The 21,648-nt window shown below is 38.6% G+C and overlaps 1 protein-coding gene across 1 annotated transcript in view; it reads left to right on the top strand.

The window, feature by feature from the left end:
- RALGAPA2 (Ral GTPase activating protein, alpha subunit 2 (catalytic)) overlaps positions 1 to 21,648 on the top strand; it is a gene marked incomplete at its 5' end in the record, with an annotated part of 70,978 nt that overhangs the window by 32,922 nt on the left and 16,408 nt on the right. The window contains 15 exon segments of the mRNA XM_010080915.1: positions 209 to 346; positions 873 to 970; positions 2,098 to 2,188; positions 2,355 to 2,531; positions 4,680 to 4,873; positions 5,382 to 5,480; positions 5,747 to 5,902; positions 15,670 to 15,798; positions 17,211 to 17,339; positions 18,565 to 18,623; positions 18,892 to 19,000; positions 19,591 to 19,701; positions 20,046 to 20,114; positions 20,286 to 20,423; positions 20,930 to 21,113. Coding sequence (XP_010079217.1) covers positions 209 to 346; positions 873 to 970; positions 2,098 to 2,188; positions 2,355 to 2,531; positions 4,680 to 4,873; positions 5,382 to 5,480; positions 5,747 to 5,902; positions 15,670 to 15,798; positions 17,211 to 17,339; positions 18,565 to 18,623; positions 18,892 to 19,000; positions 19,591 to 19,701; positions 20,046 to 20,114; positions 20,286 to 20,423; positions 20,930 to 21,113 — 1,881 coding nt within the window.

Genomic DNA, 21,648 nt, shown 5'->3' with positions numbered 1-21,648 from the left:
TCTCTTAACTTTACAGTTTTTCTAAGGATATTTTGTAGAACTTAAATTATAACTTATGTAACTAGGAGTTACACTCTGGCTTTGTAACTTGAGAGTTTCAAATGCTTGCGTGGGTAAAAATTTCAGATAGCTTTCTTAGGTAAGGAATTCACATGGGTATATAATTCTGAGGGTGTGCAAATATTTTGTGTTTTAATTAAATCAACAGAAGTTGAAGAATCTCTACAGCTGGAAAATCCAACAGGAACAGAAGCTACGGGCCTATTTGCAGACCAAGAACAGCAGCTAACTCGAAGCAGCAGCACTTCAGATATTACAGATCAGTTTCAATCTGATTTTGTTCAAGGTAATTTTGATAAAATACAGAATAAAATACTTCTGAAGAAAAAGTGTTGAGACTTGTTCAGCCTCATAAATGCTGCTCTTATCTACTTTGGTTTCCAGCTTGGTTCTGCAATGGTTTTTATCTCATTTTCTTAGTAAATATATTGTGGGTATCTTGTTGAAAGAACTCTTTTTAGGAAGTTACAGACCACAGATGCAGGACATGACCATTTATAAAGCAGGGCAATTAAAAATTAAACCTTTGAATGTATGCATTTTGCATGTAACTCTTAAACCTTTTTTTTATCTGGCTTACATTTAAATTTTGTTTATTCAAGCTAACAGTTCTGCTTCTATTCCTCTTATGTAAGTATATTTATGAAGGATTTTTCAAAACATCTTGTATTCTGTTTTAATATTGTATTACTTCACTTAGCTTTAAATATACGAAGCGTATATGTAAACATACCTGAAATTTTAATCTGATTTGCTATGTACTTTGATCCCTTAAAGGTCTGTATTTCTTGTTTACTTTCTAAAATTTCTAGGTAAAAAGGCTGGAAGTTCTCATAATTTAACTTCTTCAGACTCCAAATCAGTTCAGGAAAATAAGGGATGTACAAAGAAGGAACATGAAGCTGAGCAAGTAAGGCAAAATAAAAAGTGATCATTGATGAGCTTCTAACAATGTTTTCTTTCTAATCAGATGCCTTTTAGTAGTTAGAAACTCCAGCAACTGAAAGTGTGAAAAATCACTGATCACATCGGTAGTACAGAATCTCGGATTGAGCTGTAGCTGTTCATTATGCTAACTGGTAGGATCATTCTGTGTCTCCTCATCTTGTCAGTTGCTTATGCAGTTTTATATAATTGGCCATATTCTAGTCTTGCGCAAGACTTTTGTGCTTTTTAAATATTAAATGTAAACAAGAAGTTCATAACTTTTAAAATATAAATAATTCATGGCTATTATAGAGCTCCAGTACACTGGAATAAATGTTTGATGATTTAAAGTATGGGGAAAAATGCTTTCCTTCAGCACAGTTGGTGTCACCAGCTAGGTGTTGCAGATGTTTGTGTAAGTTAACATTAGGACCTGCAAGCTTCATCAATTTTTAATGCTGCTTTTGAATAAACAGTAGAAATAATAAATGATGGAGGCTGATCATTTTTGTGGGAGTATAATGCAATGCAGCATGGAGGAGTTCAGGCTGAATCTGGTCTTTGGACCTCGGCTCTCCCCTACTTCCAGACTTAAAGTACCACTAACAGTTAGCTCTGGAAAGGAGAGACGAGATGTTTTCTGCACAGTGCTTTCGTTAGTTGCTTCAGGAATAACAAAGTGCCTCAAGAAGGAAGGAAAACCTAGTCTGCTCTGCATGGTGGAGGGGAGGGGAGAGGGAGGGAAGTAAGCTCAGTAGTTGGGGGAATTAAAAATTAACCTGGGTCCCCATTCTGTTTTAGTAGCATGTGTTATAAAATATTCACACGCATATGCTGCTGGGCTGCTACCAGCATTGCACTTTCACCCTTTCTGCAAGTGGAAGCTGGGGTTTGACTGCACAACCTGCTAATGTACCATGTGAACCTGTTCAACTTCATATAGGTTTCCTTAAGACATTTAAAGATATTTGGGTAGTCTAAATATTCATGAAAATATCTTGACTGAGTTGTAATTAATTTCTAATAACTGTGTGTGCATCTTGGGTCAGCTAAACTATGATGTCGTTCTTAAAACTGTAATAAGCTGAGATTATTTTTTTTTCTCTGAAGGTACTAGTACGAAGAAGCAGTAGTACAGCTGAATTAGATTTGAAAGCAGACTTGCAGCAATCACTTGGAAATTATAGAGAGAGAGAAAAAAGTGAGTTCCAAGAAATACAGTATTTTTTTTCAAGTGTAGCAGTTGAAATCAGTGTCATAATTTTGTCTTGTTTACAGATACATTAGGTGGCTTTCTCATCATGCTTTGCTAATGTAGTCTTTAAAAACAGGGTTTGTGATCTTCATTCATCCCCTTCTTGCTCTAGGTGAAAGCGTTAGCAGTGACACATCCATCGGCTATAGTAATGAAGTAGAAATTGCACTTATCCCCTGGCAAGCTTCTGAAGAAGACCATGAAGTTAATGCATCAGTAGATGTTTGTATGGATCCTGATGCACCTCGCTGGCTTCAGCTTAGTCCTTCAGATACTGCAAATTTAACAGGTACTGTAGTCCAGACCACGGATTTACTAGTTTAGATTTTTATCTCAAAAGGAGTTTATATGGTTAAGTTTATATGTTTTGTTTGGCGCATATCACCAAGTTTTGGTCATAGTGTTCATCTAAAAATGAGATTTGAATGCCTAGAGTTTAAGGAATTTGGGTAATCAGATTGAAGCTGGCATAGGTGCCAGTAAATTGTGATCCAGAAAATGATCACACAGTTGAGAATAATTGGGTTACTTACTGTGTCAAATTACTACTAATCAGCTGACATGCTCTCTTAGCCTGCCACAGCGTTCAAGTAAAATAAATTAATTTAATTCATATTGTAAGTTAATAGGTTTTATTTCATACCATAATGGTCTAAAGAAATTCTGTACTATGTATTTTGACTGATAGGAAATGATTAATTCCTGATAATTTATCTCATCTTAATCCTGTTACCCACCTTATTTATACTTGAACATACACAGTGCCTATACTCCAGTAGGATGTGATCAGTGTCATTCTCAGAAGAGTTAATCTGGAAGTAGAAGTCCTTTACCTGTTCATTTTATTTATAGTATCTTTAACACTCGTGATTATTTAATGAAATATTTTGATTCTTTGCAATTAGCGAAGGTAGCTTCCCATTTAATCATGTGAGTCAGAGATGTTAGTTCAGTAAGTTAATGCAGTAACATAGGAAACTATCTTATAGGCTGTTTTTGCTAACAGAGACATAGTTTCAAGGAAGTTTTTCTTCATATTCACTTTTTCTTGGACATATCTCTTATTTAATGAACGAGCACACCTAGTTGGACAGTTCAGCCTGCCATTGTACAAAAGGTGGCATGTAATACAGCACGTGGCAACGTTTATTATGAATGATAAATTCATTGCTTTCTTTGTGTCTGTGATACAAGACATTGCTCCTTGGTGTGTACAAAGAGAATCAATTATATAAAAGAACCTGAAAGGTAACAAAGACTAAAAAGAGAAATGGGGCAACAAAGGTGTAGTTGCTCAACAGAGCCACTGTGCCCTTACTGCAGTTCTGGTTCTCACCCAGCTTACAAAACTTTGTTTTGCTGTAGCAGCCTCTATGGTGTAAGGCAAAAAAACGCTGTGACGCCACCACTGAACAGCGTAGATGCAATTTCCCTGATGGTAGATCTGTTGAAGATCATTCTAATGTGCTTAATATATAGCACATGTTTTAAAACTTTGGGAATTCATAGTGCAACACCAAAAAAATAGCAAAAAGCAAAAAAATAATATCAAAAGCTTTTTTTAAAAATAAATTCAAGCAGACATAAAAACATCTAAAATGGGTTTTATTTTGCTACCCTTCTGGGGGTTCTGGGAGGACACAAGTTATTCCCCTCTGCCTGTGTAGAGGTTTCCTGCAACTTTCCTTGAAACATTGTCTCCCGAGCACTTCAGGGTGCCATGCTGGACCATAGTTCTGATTCTGCCAGCAGACAGGTTGCTGCACTGCTTTCCTTGGTCTGATAGAAGATAATGTAACAGCTCTTGTCATTAAAATTTGCACTTCAATATGGAATTTTTCTTTTACTCTTTAAGCATGTTAATTCCAATATCCTGACAGTCTTCCCAAAACCCTGCTTTCCTTCTCAGTTTGCATACTGCTGTCTCAGGGACTGCTTCTGAATAAAATGATAATACCTGAGAGTATTCTTCATCACTAGTACTGCATACTTTTTAGTTCCTTTGTTCAGTTCCATCTCCAGATCATTTTATACCGTGTGATCTTAAAAGAGAAAGGACTCCTAGCAATAGAAATATTACCTGTAAAAGCCAGTTGATGATTGAATAAACCTCTTGGGGTACATGAATGTTCCATTTAACTGCATTTGCCTCCCTGCTAAAAAAAACCCAACCCTTGAGTGGGGCAGTCTGCCTGATGTAAAACCGATTTACAGCTGTGTCATCTCTGTGGAAGCCCTTTCCTTAGCCTACATTTTCTGCTGTTTTTTTCTTTGACTCATATGTTAGCTTGAGCAATGAAGAAGAGAGATGATTTAATGGGAGACAATACTTTGGAGATGGAAGACAGTTAGGAGTCATGTTTCTATTTTATTGACCAAATTTATACTGTACGCTGCATTTCTAATTCACGGAAATTGAACTTCTTTAAATTTACAGACAGTAGTGAATTCCTTGCTGATGACTGCAGTATAATTGCTGGTGGAAGCCTTATTGGTTGGCATCCTGACTCTGCTGCTGTGTTATGGAGGAGAATCTTGGGAATTCTTGGAGATGTGAACAATATACAGTCACCTAAAATCCATGCCAAAGTTTTTGGGTATCTTTATGAGCTGTGGTATAAGCTTGCAAAGGTATTGTATATGATGCTTACATCTAATGATAATGATCTTTCTTTTATTGTAAAAATTATTATTAAATTTGATTTAGTATTAGCATCTGGCACATAAGCATAAGATTTGGAGGCTTCTGTCATAAAGATAATCTTATTTGATTTCTAGTAGGTATCGCCAATAGAGGATGTTCCTGTTCAATGACAAGAGGATTTAGATGAGTTAATTTAGATAGGGTGAGGAAACAGTAGCAAAGAAGATAGAGTTATAGAATCGAATACTCCAAACGTTGTTATTCAGTGTGAAAACTCATGGTATCCCCTAAAATGGTAATACTTGCTTAGGCTGTGGGGAAGCACTATAGAACAAGCTTTCCTGATAGTTTTGGCTTAAGTAGGAACTCTGTATAGCACAGGGTGTAGTGCATCTAACGTAAATGAAATAAAATTAAAAAGTAATAATATGAGATAGAGAGCGTTAATAAAGTAAGCTATCAGTTTTATTAACTCTCTTCTTTTAAAAACATTAGATACGGGACAACCTTGCCATAAGTGTGGACAACCAGTCTACTCCCTCTCCTCCAGTCTTAATTCCCCCTCTCAGAATATTTGCATCATGGTTGTTCAAGGTAAGTTATTTCTAAAATTTTCACACATTAGTGTTTTCTTCTATATCAATGCTGAATTTGTGTATGTTTAGTTGCATTATTTTTCATTTTTACAATCACTGCTGGCTAAAAAGGTGAATACCTTCCAAAGGCTATTTGGGCTCAAATCTATTTTAATAAATACATGGAACAGACTTGCTTGATGGAAAATCTGCTGAAGATACAGTTTTGCGTTAGCTGGCTTCTAGAAAAAAAAAGTAGTAATACAAGGTTTTTGCTCTTTTCAGGCAACCACCCTGCCGAATGAATATAAGGAAGGCAAACTTCAGGCATACAGGCTGCTCTGCGCTATGATGACTAGGCGTCAAGATGTTCTCCCGAATTCTGATTTCCTGGTTCATTTTTATTTTGTGATGCACCTTGGCTTAACAAGTGAAGACCAGGTACAAGCTTTACCTACTAGAAAATTGCAAAAACAAAATAGAGACTGCCTAAAAACATTTCCACGTTTTTTGTAGCTGTATGAGTGAGTTTTCTTCCTTAAGAGAAGCAGTCCAATAGCAGCAATGGCTAGAGCTGTGCTGTGGGTGCCAGCAGAGGGCACCCGGACCCCTTCGTAAAGCCTGCAGTGGTTGGTCCCTTCTGCTGCTTCTGAGTTACTTCTGGTGCCTTCAGTGAACCAGCAGGAAGAGTCTTGCACAGGCTTGGTTATTTCTGAGATGAAAGGGAGAAATAGTGAATTGATACAGGCTCTTGTTCCCTGAATCTCAGTTCCCCTTCTGAAAAGTTAGAGCATTTGGAAAATCTTCCCTTTAAATAGATAATGCAGAAAAAAAGAACAGAAAGGAAAGGGTTTTCTTCTGGAAAAACCTGAGAGTCCTGGCTGCTGGTGAAACTTATGAAAAACCATTAGCATCTGCCATTTGTAAAGCACAAAAAGTGCAGTGGGAACTCTCCTTCGTGCTACTCTGTGTGTTACCTGAGAGTAATGAAGAGCTCGTTACTCTTTCATTTCACAGATGCCATTCAGATTTCATACAGTTTAACGCTGCTTGGTGTACAGAGTAAATTCATTCCCCTGCAAAAAAAGACTGATAATGCCCACTATGATCAGACTCCCTGAATTTTAAAAATCACACAGCATTAGATCCTCTCACATAAAACAACTCAAGAAACTTTAAAGCCTTATATAGACCAGATTAAAAAAAACAAAACACTTTTATATCTGAAAAAATAAACACCCTTAAATCAATATATCAGCCACTGTCAACACAGGGCCATAGGAATGGAAAAGGTCAGTGATTTTAAGACTTGAGTTGTTCTCATCTACACATTTCCATGAAAAGGCCAGATTTTCAGAGGTGTTCAATGGTTGACAGTTCCATTTTTCTAAGGTAAGGAGTGCTCTCTTTCTTGAAATCTGACTCTGTCCTGGAGAACCGATTCCCGCACAGAAAGCGGGAGGTTTTTGAAACGTGGGATTTGTTGTCGTTGAACTGTTTCTCACCCTGTTTATTGCATTTTGGTGTTAATAACAGTTCCACAGATTTTAAGCCTCTTGCTTTGTTGCACATGGCATTTCAGTCCTTGTGCAGAGTAACAAACCAGACGTTAAAGAACATGAAGAAGTGAAGACTGTGTAACAAAGGCAGACCCGGCATTGCACATCGTGCCAGTGCTTCTCAGATATTTTGCACGCTGATGCTGCTCTTTTGTTCTTCCTTGCCTCTCTTGGTTTTGCTTTTTTTGCCTCTTGGTGGCACAGTTGACCACAAGTTTTTCTCTTTTGTTACTGTCCTTACAGTTTTGCCTTCCTTAACTCTGAAACTGATTGAGGTGTTAACCTACGGCACGTGGATTCTTGTGCACCATATCGATATGAAGTATGATCCTTACACCTGTTTCTGTATTGCCAACCTGCTTGGTGGGTGCTGAGACTAGTCAGACAATTTGCATTCCGAGGGTAACTAGAATGCAGGAGTGCACTGTATGAGGCAGAAGTGCCTCCTCTGATACTGCAAAGCATGGTTTCTACAATTCAAGTTATTGCATACCAAAATGAACTTTGGTGCAATTTTTTTAGCACAGTTTTTTTTGTTTGCTAAGCATGAGCGTAAATTTCTTACTCTTAGGGAACATTAACAGGGGAAAGGAGGGGTGGTTCTCATGCAGGAATTTTCCTTCTGTATGTATGACTAGTGGAACTTTTAAATTCATGGGGGAAAGCAACAGACAGGTAGGCCAACTCCAGGGAATTGTATTGGCTGCTTTAGAACAGCTTTTTAGGTGGATACATAATTTAAAAAATTACAGTCAGAAACCTCTTTGACCTGAATTTGATTATCAATATTTTAATTAGCATCAGAAATTATTGTTTTTGAAATATATTTCTCTTTCCACTTCTCTGAAGCATATGAGTATAGAAAATTTCTGCTATATTATGTAGATTTTGGTGTTGATAGAAAAACAAAGTAATGAATTTTTGAATATGGTTATAAATTAATACAATATTATTCCAAGGAAGTGCAGCCTAACTTTGCAGACTTTTCTCGTGGGCTATATAAAAGAGCAACATACGGGTATACGTTATAAAAAGCTCCCATGGCCCTCTGAGTTCAAGATGTAGCAATTAGCTTAGCAGGTGAGAAAGGAGATAGCGAGGTAATGAGATGCATCTAATTTGTCCATGTGGAAGTGTCTGAGAACAAACGTCTTTGTATGAAGTGAACAATTCTCTGCAACAGTTGCATCACCTTTTCAGGTGGGAGAAGTCATTGCACAAACACCATGATGAGGCGAGTCGCAGTCTGGTGGTGTGATTAGTTCCACCCTGCCCAGGGGCCTGAGGTCACGGCGCAAGTGACTGCGAGATGATGATTCTCCTCCTGTACCGCTCAAGTCAGGGGGCATTTTTCTGAAGCTGTAGTGAGCCCAGATATTTTGTACAGTATTTTATGAATGGAGTTCACTGAGGCTCACCACCTCTTGTCCTTGAGCTCTAGTGTAAAGGAAAGTGGATTTGGATGTTCACTGCCGCATCGTGGGCTAGTGGAGATATTTCACCTATGGTTGCTCCAGTTTCTCATCTAGATTGTGGAAAATCATGACATGTTCTTGGGGTGTGATTGCAGTTTGGGTGGGAATAGCTGCCTTATGCTGCTAGGTGAGATGCTGTTGAAAAAGCCCTGTTCCAGTGATTGCAACTATACGTGTCTTTTGATTTGGACAATAAATACAGCTTTTAAAATTAAACCAAAGCCTAATACTGCAATGCACAAATTTTACAAATACCTGAACCAGGAAAGGAAATGTATTTTATTGTTGCTACTGGTTGTTTACTGTAGCAGTAATTTTGGCTTCATGGATTTGGAAAGGTACGTAAGCATCTCCTTGCTTCCTAACTTCCTTGTTTTTGCTGAAGAACAAAAGTACCAAAACAGGATTCCAAAATACCACTAACACTATTCAGCTTCCTCAGAAAAGCTACTATTGATTCCTCAATTCTGGTACTTTTGGTACTTAAATAATCCTTTTAGGTTACTGGTGTTTTTCTCCTAAGACTTCTGTGGATTTTTGTGACACTGTCTTATTTCTGTCTAAACTTGCACTCCTAGTTTGAGAAGAGAATGCAGTGCAAATTAGGTGCTTACCTGTAGTTACCTGGTAAAAGAATGCAGCTTTTCAATAAAGTAAAAGGCAGGGTTTCAATATTTTTCAAGTTTCAAACCACCAGCTATTTAGTGTCTTTTTTTCAGAAAGTCTGACCCTACTCCCAGGGCCTTAGCATCCCTTAATGTGCTTGGTGAAACCCATTGACAACACATGCCACCGAGGTTTTGCCCAGTAGTCAGAGGTTATCTGAAAAGTGAGCTAGCAGGCTTGTGATATTCCTGCTTTTTGAAGCGAGCTTTAACGAGTAAGTTTAATAAATGTACAGTTATACTGGCTTGCCAGAGTATCTTTGGAATAGAGTGCTTATATATATGAGAAGATAGTAAGGAATGTAATAAAAAGTATAGACTTCAGGAGTGCTCTGCAGAAAGGACAACTAATAGACAAGGAAAGACACTCTGCTGATGGCTTTTTTTTTTAGTCTAGTGATGTTAGGGGCAGAACAAACTTTAAATATGGAAGGAGAACAAAAAAGCTGAAATCCAAATGAGTTGACAGATGTCCTTGGTGATTAAATTTCAGCACATGCAGGCTGGACTGCCTGCAGAACACAGCCCAGCTGTGAGAAGTTAACAGCTATAGTTTTGGCTCAATTCCTTTTAGTAGTAAAAGGATGACTTAGATGAAATACTCTGTCACTAAAGATGGTGATATACTAATGTATGTTATGCTTACCTATAAGCCTCTTGATTTGTTTAAAATATACTGTTGCTAATTATGGAAAGGAAGCTACACCATTTATGTAGCAAGCTGATGTAGAAACACTGCCTGTGGGTAATTTATCATACGAAGCATTTTTTAGTAGACTGGTTCCAGAGAAGCCGTATTAATTACCTACTTGCATTAACATTGATCTGAAGTTTAAAAAAAAAAACAAACAACAGTACTTGTGAGTTTTTATATCTTTCTGTTAAGTTCTTATTCAACCGTGAGGAGTGTTGTACAGCTTCTAGACTGCTCAGCCTTTAGTGCTGCTCACTGGGATATGTGTTAGCCGGGTAGAGCACTGCCTTCTGGAGGTACAATAAATGAGCAGCTTTACTCTGTATGCTGTGGAATAAGTACTTCTTGCCCAGGTTTCTGCCTGATAGTGTTGCACATGAGGACGCTCAGTTGTACAGCATTTCAGAAACCATAATGCATTTCAGATTCCTTTCCAGACTGCCTTTTAAAGGAAAAATAATCGTAATTTAGTCTATTAAGGCTATAACATGCTATTGATAGACAGCATGTTTCCAGTAGAGACAAAAATACAAATGCCGAGGTCTCCCAGGAAGTGCTGCATACCCCTCTGCTCACTCATAGTAGGATAAATTGGAAGTGCAAGAGAAAACAGCTGCTAGGATTGACTGGAAGAAAGGGACAACCAGGTGATGCTGGTTGTAGGAGCTGTGCATTGGTAGTTTTGTTTGTTCTTTTTTTTTTTTTTTTTTTTACAATACTTTTGCTCTTTCTAAATTGCTTCCATCCCACCCAAATTTCTGTTTCATACTTGGTGTTCTGTCAGTTTCTTCTGTGTTCCCAGCAGTACCTTGCTGGAGTGCCTGCTGTTTGTAAGCTCCTTTGTGAGGATTTTCTGAGCTCTGTCCAGAGTAGAAATAGAGTTTTTGAAATAGAGGCAACATCCCTCTTCCTGCAATTTTGCTCACACCTTTTCTTCCACCTCTTCAGTCATCACGGTAGCTTTGGGATCTCCTGAAGTAAGTTTCTTTTTTAACATGCCCCTGCAATGCAATGCTGTTTCATCACCTGTTATCCTTAGCTCTCTATTTTTCCCTCTGCTTGTTTCAGCTGGGCTGTGTCTTCAGGATCCGTCCTTTCCCCTCTCTGTGCACTTGTTCTCTGCTTCAGACGTGTCTTACTTCAGCTTCTTGCTTCGTTGTTATCTTTTATGTTTTAAGCAAGGTTACATGATAAACTCTGAAAGTGACTATTTTAAGCAAATCAAGGTTTAATGTATTTGCCATTTTTTGGGGATGTTCTAAATGTGCAAAACAATCCCTTCTCCTCTGCATCTGTTCCTCCATCTTGAAAACTGATAGAGCACGCAGGTGAAAGGGAAAAATGTGAAGTGCTACTAATTGCCACCTGGGGTGGAGATGCTGCCTTCCGGCTGTGCACCCCAGGGAGCTCCTTCACCTCTCCTCTCAGAGCTGTGCTCACCGTCCCTTCCCTGAAACCACCTTCCCTCTGAGCAGTTGACCTCCGGCTCTGCAGGGGCTTCAGCGCTGCCACTGTGGTTCCTTACAGTCCCAGACTTCAAAGAGGTCTTGGCACAGGCGTTTGGGAGAAAGCCGTATGGTGACACAAAGTCCTGTTGACATTTCAAGCAGTGCCATGGACTAGTACCTGTGTTCTTGGGACCCGTACTGCTGGACCTCTAGCAAGTGGGTATTCAGATATTTCCCTCCCAGTCTGCATCAACTTGAAATGTTTCTTCCAGTTTGAAGTGTGCCCTTGATCACAATGGTCTCCTAGGCTGTGAAAATATCCAACATACTCTAAACGGGGAGAAACTTTACAAATTCTGGTTGCTTCCTGTGTGTGTCTGATCTCTGTTGATGGGGCACCTGAGCACCTGTCTGTCAGCACAGGGGCTCTGGGGTGGGGGTTTGTTATTAATGTGACTTGAAAAGAAAGCTTCCTAGTGTACTGTGGAGGGGACGGAGCAGCGACCAGCAGGTGACTTGTGCAGTAATCTGGCCTCTTAGGCACTTGCGAATAACCTTATTCGTGTTTTATAAATTAGTGCCATTCTGGTTTTTAATATCTCTCCCTCTTGCATTCCGGTCACGAGATGCTTTAGTAAATATGACTTTTTTGGAGGTTAGACTTAAATGACAGATTGAAATGGATTTTTCTGACAAGCTAATCCTTTGCTTTCTGAGGGTGTCAAAATACTTAATAAATTTTTATTAGAACTTAATTTTTGACACATTAACTCTTACCTAAAATGTAACGATAGCTAGGAAAACTTGAAATAAGTAAATCGAAGCATTTGTTCCTTTAAAATAAAAAAGGAAAATTAAGGATTTACCACTTAAGTCTTGTGTAAATTAATAATCTTTCCCGTGCTGTAAATTCAGCCCCCAGTGAGGTGTCTCTTGGTGAAGAACAGAGTGAACTTTAAGTGAAAAATCCATGTTGTTCCTGTTGAGGGACAATTGGAAATGTGATGAAGGCAGATGGCAGGCTATTTGGTTACACCTGTAATCTGCAAAAGCTTGAACAAAAATTAGGTAAAGAATATTTTTGTAATTGACATTTCAGTGAACTTGCATAAATCTTTTTCACTTAGTGGATGTTTATAACCTTATTATTGGGATTACTAGATGAACCTATACTGAAATATTATGCCATTTATAGGGTTAATGCATTTGAGAAGGACATGCATGTGATTGCCCCCCTTCTCTCCCCTCCTCCCCGTTTTTAACACTGCAGACCATCATTTTGAATTGAAATAGTCCATAATGGTCCTTTTTTTTTCACTTTTCTTTAACAACATGAACACGAAATTATAGCTGTGCAATTATGTAAACAATGGAAATGCTTCCAGAATGAATACTTCCTTTTAAATTTTCATTTTGTGTAATTGCTGAAAGGTTTGGAGCCATAATAAACCAAAATTATTTTACACATTCATCGTTCTAAAGGTCAATTATGAAAGAAGTAAAGAAACAACACTGTACAGAATGAGTAAACCAATTTCTATTGCCATCACCATATGTTTTTCTTATTGCTTGTGTTTTTCCAGTTACTGTGTACATAGCATTCAATTAAAGTGATTCATTTACTAGACTGTAAGCTGCTGAACAGAGTTTACATTTATAGAACAGTGCTTTGAAGGGAAGGAAACAACTCGCCTGTGTTTGAATTACCTGATTTTTGCAATATCACTGATAGGACATATGTTCTCACTTGGTCACTTTCTCATAAGCCTAAATCTTCTGATAAGCTTGCAGTGCTACTGAATTACTGCGTGAAATCGTGCTTTGATTGTTAGCTGGGTTGTGCAGGAAAGCGTGCTAATTGGGAAATGGGAGAAAAACGGTCAAATTTTACCTGTAAGCGCCTTCCTGGGGTGTGGTTTCTTTCCTGTCCATTCTGTTTGGAGTGAGCTCCAGTAGAACAGCAGTAATATAATCAGGATGTATTCTGACTCAGATTAATTTAAATGAAGTCACTCAGATTATCACAGATTTATACTGAAATGCCAGAGGTGAAAAATGGCAGTGGAAACTAGTGGGGAGCTTGGCTGGAGATGTTTTTGGCTGGGCTCTGACACACTTGTACGTTGATAACTTTTAAGAGTTGTATGTGTTGTATCACTGCAGTGTATGATCTGTGCTGTGAATCCATCAGTTTGAAGCTACGTGACAAAAAAGAGAAATGGAAGATTGTCTCATTAGCTTTTCAAAATAATTATTTCAAAGGTTTCTTACTATGAAAAATAAGGGGTTTTTTTAGTAGTAGTACATCTCATAAACAGCAAGTAGATCCATCCAACCCCCTTCTTACAGCTTTTTGGAACGTGTGTGTTGTCCCAGCATTTGTTAAAGTTGTGTTAGTTATGCTGGGCTGTAAACTTACAGGTATTAGTGTATTAAAGTAACAGGTTTACAGTTATGTTTTTATCCTAATTTTCTTCATGCTCTATACAGTGAGCATAGTTGAGAGTGAAGAGTCGAAGCTGGATGATGGTTATGGTGGTATTTAACAGATGGGATCGATGGAGCGAGGACAGGAGTTAAGGCGGTTGTTTGTAGCAGGTCTTTGTACTTCCTACGTTCTGTTACCTTTCAGGCCAGGTTAGCACGGGTTCTTTTATTGTGGCATGTGTCAACAGAAGTGTACTCCCATCTGCTGCTCTGTAGTTTGATGCTCAATTATTCAGAGACCAAACACCTCACAGTGCCTGGCTCCGTTCGTAATTACAGGTGCGCTGTGTTGTGAGGAGCCGGGTGCATTAATCAGACTCTTAATTATGAAAAGGTGGGTCTTTTGTTCTGCTCCGAGTGTGAGTTTACCACCCACTTTATGAGCTGCTGCATCCATCTGCTCTCTCTTTTTGAATGTTTGCATTGACTGATATTGACTTTAAAATGTATCAAAGGAAGTGATTAAAACTAGTTTAAACATTAACTCGAGTGGCATTTTGGCTTATTCAGGAAAGTGAAAGCATTATCTGCTACTATGTTAAAAACTAATATTATTTATTTGAAATACATAACACAGTTACTTCATAGGATGTTAGTGCTGTAAATACTTTGCGGAACACTAAATAGGTTCTGTCCAGGTGTTTGGCAGTGCTTTGAGAAAGTGCTCCTGTAGTTAAAGCATATCTGCATTTAGAGAAAAGTAGGTTTGACCTCGTTAATTTCTGATGTAGAAATTGAGCATACAGACACATTCTGGGACTCATTCAAGCCTTCTTTATTTAGCACATCATAAAATCAAAAAGATGTACACTGAAAATGATTTTCCTTTGCGATTTTTCTGTTAAATTCTATTGAGACAAAACATAATTTTCTACTCAATATAGAAATAGCTTTATTTAATTCTTCAGCAAATATAATGTTGCAGGTAAGGATTACATAGATTTTGTCCATAATTTTAAACCTGATGAAACCCTGTAGGAAGGAAATCTTAACTCAAACAGAGGAACTTTGCTCCAATTTGAAGAGACTGTGAAGAGTTGAAACATGGAAGGATTAAAGCTCAAAAAGCTGTGGTTGGTCGTCTGTTCTTACAAATATAGTGCTACCTCTTAAAAAAAACCCTCTGTTTCTTCAAAAGTTCGTCGAAAGCTCTTCCCCCCCCCTCCAAGGTTTATCTGTATTTGCTATCTTAATTATTTAGAAGAAGAGTGACTTAGAATAATCTAGTTAGCATAGATTTATGTGTGTTACTGGGCTGTGTATGATCACATCACTGTATTTCTCCACTAGTCCAGAGCAGCTAAAAAAATCCCATATGTGCCCGAGCAGCCTAACAGTAGCAAGCCACCTGCTGTCAGTTACTTCCTTGAGCTCCTTCAGGGCAAAGGCGGCAGGCATTTGTGTCATCTCATGGTTTTATGGCTACAGAATTTTGACTAATAGGATTTTAGGAAATACCACATTTGGAGTGGTATAGTGCTTCATCTTAAATTGATTAACAGGTTGAATGTTTTGAATCCAAGGTCTTGTTTAGGAAAAGAACAGTTCTTTTATTCTTAGACATGAAGAGGTATGGGTGTTTGTTGTTTGGTTTTTTTGTTTGTGTGTTTTTTTTTTTTTAACAGGATTTTAAGAGTACAAATATTACTGAAATACAGAATGCACTTGTCCTACTAATGCATCCCCAGCGGAAAGCAGTGGTTGTTATGTGATGATCAGTTACATGTAGAGCTTAGTGCCTCTGAATTATCACCTTGATTAGTGTGGAACTGGTCAATTGCAATGTTACATCTTCGCAATCTCTCCCTTTTGGTTTTGGGCTCTTTTTTTTTCCTTTCTTTCTTCTCAAACAGGTAATTTCTCTTTAAATTCTTTTTCAGGATATCATAAATACTGTCATAAAGCACTGCCCACCTTGGTTTTTCTTCCTGGGCTTACCTGGCTTTACGATTCTGATAGGAGACTTCATTACTGCGGCGGCCAGGGTTCTGAGCACAGACATGCTGGAGGTGAGTATGGCAATGCCCAGTGACCCCGTCCCCTGAGAGCGTGCGCGCTTGCTAACGAGGTTCAGTTGTCTGCACTCTAACAGGTGTTGACTCATTAGTGCAATGTGAAACGGGGCTCTTTGGGCAGATACCATGGCAGCTGATGTGTGAAATTGTGGGATAAGGTGACATACTAGTATGGCAAAGGTGTTTCATCAAAAGGCCAGAGTGTGAGGAATCATATCCTTGCTAATATTGCAGCACGCCTGTGTGCTAAGAGCAGGACTTGGATTTCAGAATCTCATTAGCTTTTTGCAGTGAGCAAATATTGAAAACATGGAACTCTTTTGGTAATACAGAATTTCTTACTAAATATCAACACCAATAGAAATGTGACTCTAAATGATTAAATTAGTGCAGGATAAGTAAAACAGCAAATCCATGATGGGATGCCAAAATAAGGGTAAAGGTCTGGCAATCCTGGGAAGAACAGGAAAGCTTTGTTGTACAAGAAGCACCAGTTCATGGGAGACCTTTCTGGCTGTTTTGGGGAAGTGCTTTTACCGCTGCTCTTGACATTTGTGCAGCTGAGCGGGTGGCCCTGCGCAGGGACACAGCCCTCTCATATTTCAGCAGAACTGAACTGGTGAGCCTAGCTGCGCTTCTTCCATTGTCCCTCAAAGAGTTTAAAGTCATTAATTTTCAGACATCTCTTTAAAAAACCTGATCAGCCTGATCATTGATGGAAAGCTTTAAATGCTAATAAGAAATGAAAAGTCAACTTTCTATGGAGAAAAAAAGACACCAAACCAGCATCACCTTCCATTTCTCCTACAAGCATAAAACTTGGTGTTTTCACCATTACATAAGATTATATAGCAGTAGTTAATGCATTTATAGCTCATGCTGTGTTGCTTTTGGTATTTTTATTGAAGTAGGAATCTCTCTACACATTTTGATCACGTATAGAGTAATTTCGAGTGCATTGTGCTCTCCTTTGTGTCACACAATCAGCTAATAGTAGTGCTGTAGTAGTGCTTAAAACTCACACTCAGCTTTTCTGTAGGTTGTTCTGTATTTTTTTTGTTGACACTGAATTGCTGATAGTTGGATTGTGTAATGAGAGAGGAGGTATTAAACATGTAGGAGCAGGGGCCAAGGTCCCTGATGGAGGAAAAGCTCGGCCTCAGAAAAAGAGCAGAGCAACACAGCAGCAAAAAGCACAGGCAAATAAGTATCTGAGTTGCTGCTTTACTGCTGCTTTTGCTGTAGTTGTAAAGGAAAAGCTACCGGGACACGTTCCTCAGGACACTTTCAGTGTTGCATAGTAAATAGAGCACATCTGGTATTTATGGTGATAGACACCTGCCTCATAGCTTAATGCCGTTTTCATCATTTTATGAAGATGTTTTTGTTCACTTTTCCTTCATTAGGTTCCCCGTTCGGAAGCTCACACCATCCTTGGTTCTCTTGTTTGCTTTCCAAATATCTACCAAGAAATCCCCCTCTTGCGGCCCATTTCAGAAGCTGGTGATATCATTGCGGGAACAGCAGATGTGAAGGTAAAGTCACATTTTATTAGTAAAACCTTAGGTAACACATTTTTACTACATAGTCACTTCATTTTATCGTGCTCTTTTGGTTTTAAAAAATAAACCCCTCCTTCTCCTCAAAACCCCGCAGCTGCACACATTTTACGTACTTAGTTGATAAGCATTGCGTTGCTTAGCGTGCACCATAAAATTAACAAAGCTTAGATACTGCAAATTACATTTTATTTTCAAGGAGAGTGAACTGGCTATGATCAGCTGCAATGTTTTCCAGCCAGATGCCTGTCAGGTCAATTCATTAAATGATGTTGGTTGTATTATTTAAAGTGTCAATTCATTGTATCTGTGTATATTAGCTTGTCCTGTAAGAGATGTGAGCTGTGCATAAGGGGAGATTTTTTTTTTCCTTATTGGTATTATAGTAAAATGTTAAGAAAATTACACTATTGGACAGAACCATCATCTTATGTGAATGGTTTTTTTCCTGAGAATTAATTTCAGTGGGACACCCTGAGTTATGAATTATTTTGCTGGATGGAAAGCTCTGTAATTTAATGACCTTCACAGCAATATTTTTGGTATACACAACATCCTGTAAAGACCCGAGAAGGTGACCTGGAGCATCACTTGCCAGTGAAACCTGTCCAAAGGGTTGCCCTCACACAAGCCTCTGTTGCTTTCGATAAACTTGAGGCACCACACTAATCCACTGCACAAGGTTAGGTAAAGCTGGGGAGGAATCTCCAAATTCCTCATGCTGCCTGAGAAGGAGCAGCCGGAGGGAATGCAAAACCCTTAGCATGCTTGGCTCCCTGTTCTTGCTTTCCTCATCAGGCCTTGGAGAGTTAAAACAATCTCGATTTCAAGTGTCTTTTCTGTACTAAAAAATACACTGAATTTTTCAAAACATGCTTTCCTTAGAACATGAACACTGTAGTTTGTATTATCAAGTGATCACCGCTCATCATTAGTAAGTACCTGTCGACTCTGAAAGTGAATTGATTTCCATCTTGCTGCCTGTACGTGAATTTAAATGGATTAGATTTATCCACAAGGGCCTGTATATTTGAGTTGTAACCAGTAAGTATTTCTCCCTTGATAAAATAAAATTGGCAGATAGTAAAAATGCTTTAAACTGATAATTAAAGTTCACTTGTAACTATGTCAAAATTAACCAACTTTAAATAAAGGGGATGTATGCAAAAGATGTTTATTCTAATTTATTTTATTATTTTAGTGCTACCTCATAAATATTTTATTGAAGAATGCTACAGAGGAGCCAAGTGAAGCTGCAAGGTAAAATAGTGAGTAAAAGAAAAAATGGGAAGCTCTTTCTTGCTACTGATTTTTTGGTGCCTGTACAGCTGAGTTGTCACTTGTGCCTTGTGGTTCGCTCCTGTTTGGATGAGTTACTCACTTTAGCCCTACTGGGATGAAGGTCACTCTGCGCCATAAAGGTGTTGACCTGTTGCATAACCTGAGAAATGGAAAAGAGAGATCACATCTTTGTGTCTGTCTTTTTTTTTTTTCCTAAATATTCTTCTAAAACTTTCTTTTTAAAAAGATGCATAGCCATTTGCGGCCTTGGAGTGTGGATATGTGAAGAACTAACACAGTGCACAAACCATCCCCAAGTGAAGGAAGCAATCAATGTCATAGGCGTGACACTGAAGGTACTACTATGACACACTGTAATCAATAAGCATTGTGTAAAAAAAGTATTTCCATTGTTTTTAAGCAGTTGCTGGTTATACAGAGCACAATCTCCTGGTTTGTCTTTCCATTGCTTAAAGCACTGACAGGATGCCGCTGAGCACACAGCTGCACAGGACCTTTTGCATAGCGTTTGTGATAGGGCATTGGCCATCTTCTAACAGATGTCTCCCAGTTCTGAAACTTTGCACGTCATTAGTAGCTCATTGTGTTCGGTGAGCACAGCTCAGAGCCTTATGGCTCCTGTGAAGTTGCTGAGGAGTATATGCACGGTTCTTCGGTGTCACCAAGGTGGTATCCTACACAAAAGTCCAAATATTTGCAAAAATAGCATGTGATTACTTACCTAAAGACCTTTTCCACAACAGACCAAGTTACATAGATGATGTCAAGCCTGCTGTTTCCTAATGCTGACAGCGTGATATTGCAGCATTAACATTTTTTATTGTTTGCATGGATGCAAAGTAATTTAAAATGTAGAACAGCTGAATGCATTGTAGTGTACCTGGATATTTTATTTGGCTTTTAAAGATCTTTTATTTTCTTCCAGTTTTCTAATAAACTGGTAGCTCAAGTAGCCTGTGATGTTCTTCAGCTGCTGGTTTCTTATTGGCAAAAGCTTCAGAAGTATGAATCCTCTCTGTCCAGAAAAATTACTGAAGTACGTGAATTTCTTTAAAATGTTTGTATGGAAATCATATGCAAAGTTGTCTTAATTCCTTACTTGAGCTAGTGTGACTGTGACTAACTTTTTCTTTCTTCTGCAATTATTATTAGGAGATGTACTTGCTGTAGTCCTAGGACCAGTGTACTTCTCTCAGTTGTAGTGATTTATTTCCAAGATGCTCAGTAAAATTTTTCGTTTCACTTGGACGTTGATATACAAGGGCAGTTAGATGCTCCCGAGAGAATTTAACCTTTTTCATACCCTGTTCAAATGAAGTTCATGCATTTATAGCAAAAGAAGTTAAATGTCTTTCTGGAATTTTGTTTATTTCAATCTAGATCCTTGTGGCCACTATTGCATTTCTTTTGCCAAGTGCTGAATACTCCTCTGTGGAAGCAGATAAAAAGGTACGTCACTGAAAAGAGCAGTCTCCGTTCTTTCTTTGTGTTGTTCAAGATGGCTATTAAACGAAGTCACGTGGGACCAGAGTCATATTCTAAACTTTCAAACGCATACCTGTAAGTTTGGGTGACTTTAATAGCATGTACCTAAGTACTGTGTTCCATGTTTCTGTTTAGTTTATAGTTTCATTGCTGCTTTGCTTGTTGGATTGGTGTATGGCATTACCCATGAAAATGTTGCTGGAGCCGGTGTTTGCTGGTGTTCTTGAAGATCAACATGCATCTAAAGCTCCTTTACTGGACTATATTTACAGAGTGAGTGTGAGGAATAAATGTAATTTATTGTGTCTAGCTGTTTAAAGATGCCTTTCACAGGTCCTGTCAGGTGCAGCCACACTTTTAGCAAGCTGTAGAAAATCTTGAATTCTTGCAGTGTGGGCAGAAGTTGTACAGATGAGAAGTTAAGAATGTGAAATGTGAAGATGGTAAGATCAGAGATGTAGAATAGGCAGAGGATGGTGAAGAGAGGTAAAATGCTTGAAACGACAAGCCAGGGAAAAAAATCTTTGCAGAAGTATTTGAATTATTTGAAGTGGGCTGTTAAAATACAAAGTAAGTTCTGAAGTGCACTGTTAAAGTACATAATAAGTGCTGACAGAGCATGCTATTTTAAAAATGCTGTATTTAGACATAGGTTTTGGGTTTTTTTTAGTATGTCCTGGCTTTCACAATGTAAAAATTATGGCAGGTCACCTCTCATTGAATGTGTTGAAGCGGGTACTGCAGTGTACTGCTTCAGTGTCGTGCTTGTCTGCTGGCAGGTTCTGCACTGCTGTGTGAATGGCTCCAGCACGTACACTCAGCAAAGCCATTACGTGCTGAGTCTGGCGGATCTCTCGTCCAGTGATTACGACCCATTTTTACCGCTGGGGAACGTCAAGAGCTCTGAGCCAGCCCAGTGCCACTCTTCCACGGATTTGGGCAACCTGCTCACTGTCGCCGAGGGTAAGAGTTCACAGAGCATGGCAAGGACCAGAGTGTCAATGTTCAGCAGCTAGGAAATAAAGCTTTCCAGGTTATATCTCTTCCTTGAAAATGTGCTTCTCCTTACTGCGCCTAGCAACTATTCCTTGAAAACTGGGCAGAGTCCTTTTTTAAATGAATTTCAGTTGCCTCTGTAATTAGGATGTTCAGGTTTGTTGCTGACATTGCCCTTTACAAAGATCACAGGAGAAAGAAAATGACACTAAGGTGCTGTAAAGCAAGAAATTTGTACAGACATAGGATAGACAGAGAAGCTGGTTTTGCCTTTGCTACTACTTATAATTTAGGATAGAATAGCTATAGTATAGAATTAAATACAACAAATAAGGTAAGCCCCAAATCAAACTTCTTTCAGAAACGTGCAACTGCCCTTCTTGAATTTTTCAGTAGAAATTACTCCATTGTCGTAGATAATTTGCCTGTTCTGAGTGATTTGAGAAGAACATGTATAATTTGGACTAAATTCTGCAGCTGCATAAATACACCGTTCCTGCTG

This window comes from Pterocles gutturalis, unplaced genomic scaffold, assembly GCF_000699245.1.
Source record: "Pterocles gutturalis isolate BGI_N339 unplaced genomic scaffold, ASM69924v1 scaffold48784, whole genome shotgun sequence".
NCBI lineage: Eukaryota > Metazoa > Chordata > Aves > Pterocliformes > Pteroclidae > Pterocles > Pterocles gutturalis.
This window is presented reverse-complemented; position numbering and strand designations above follow the sequence as displayed.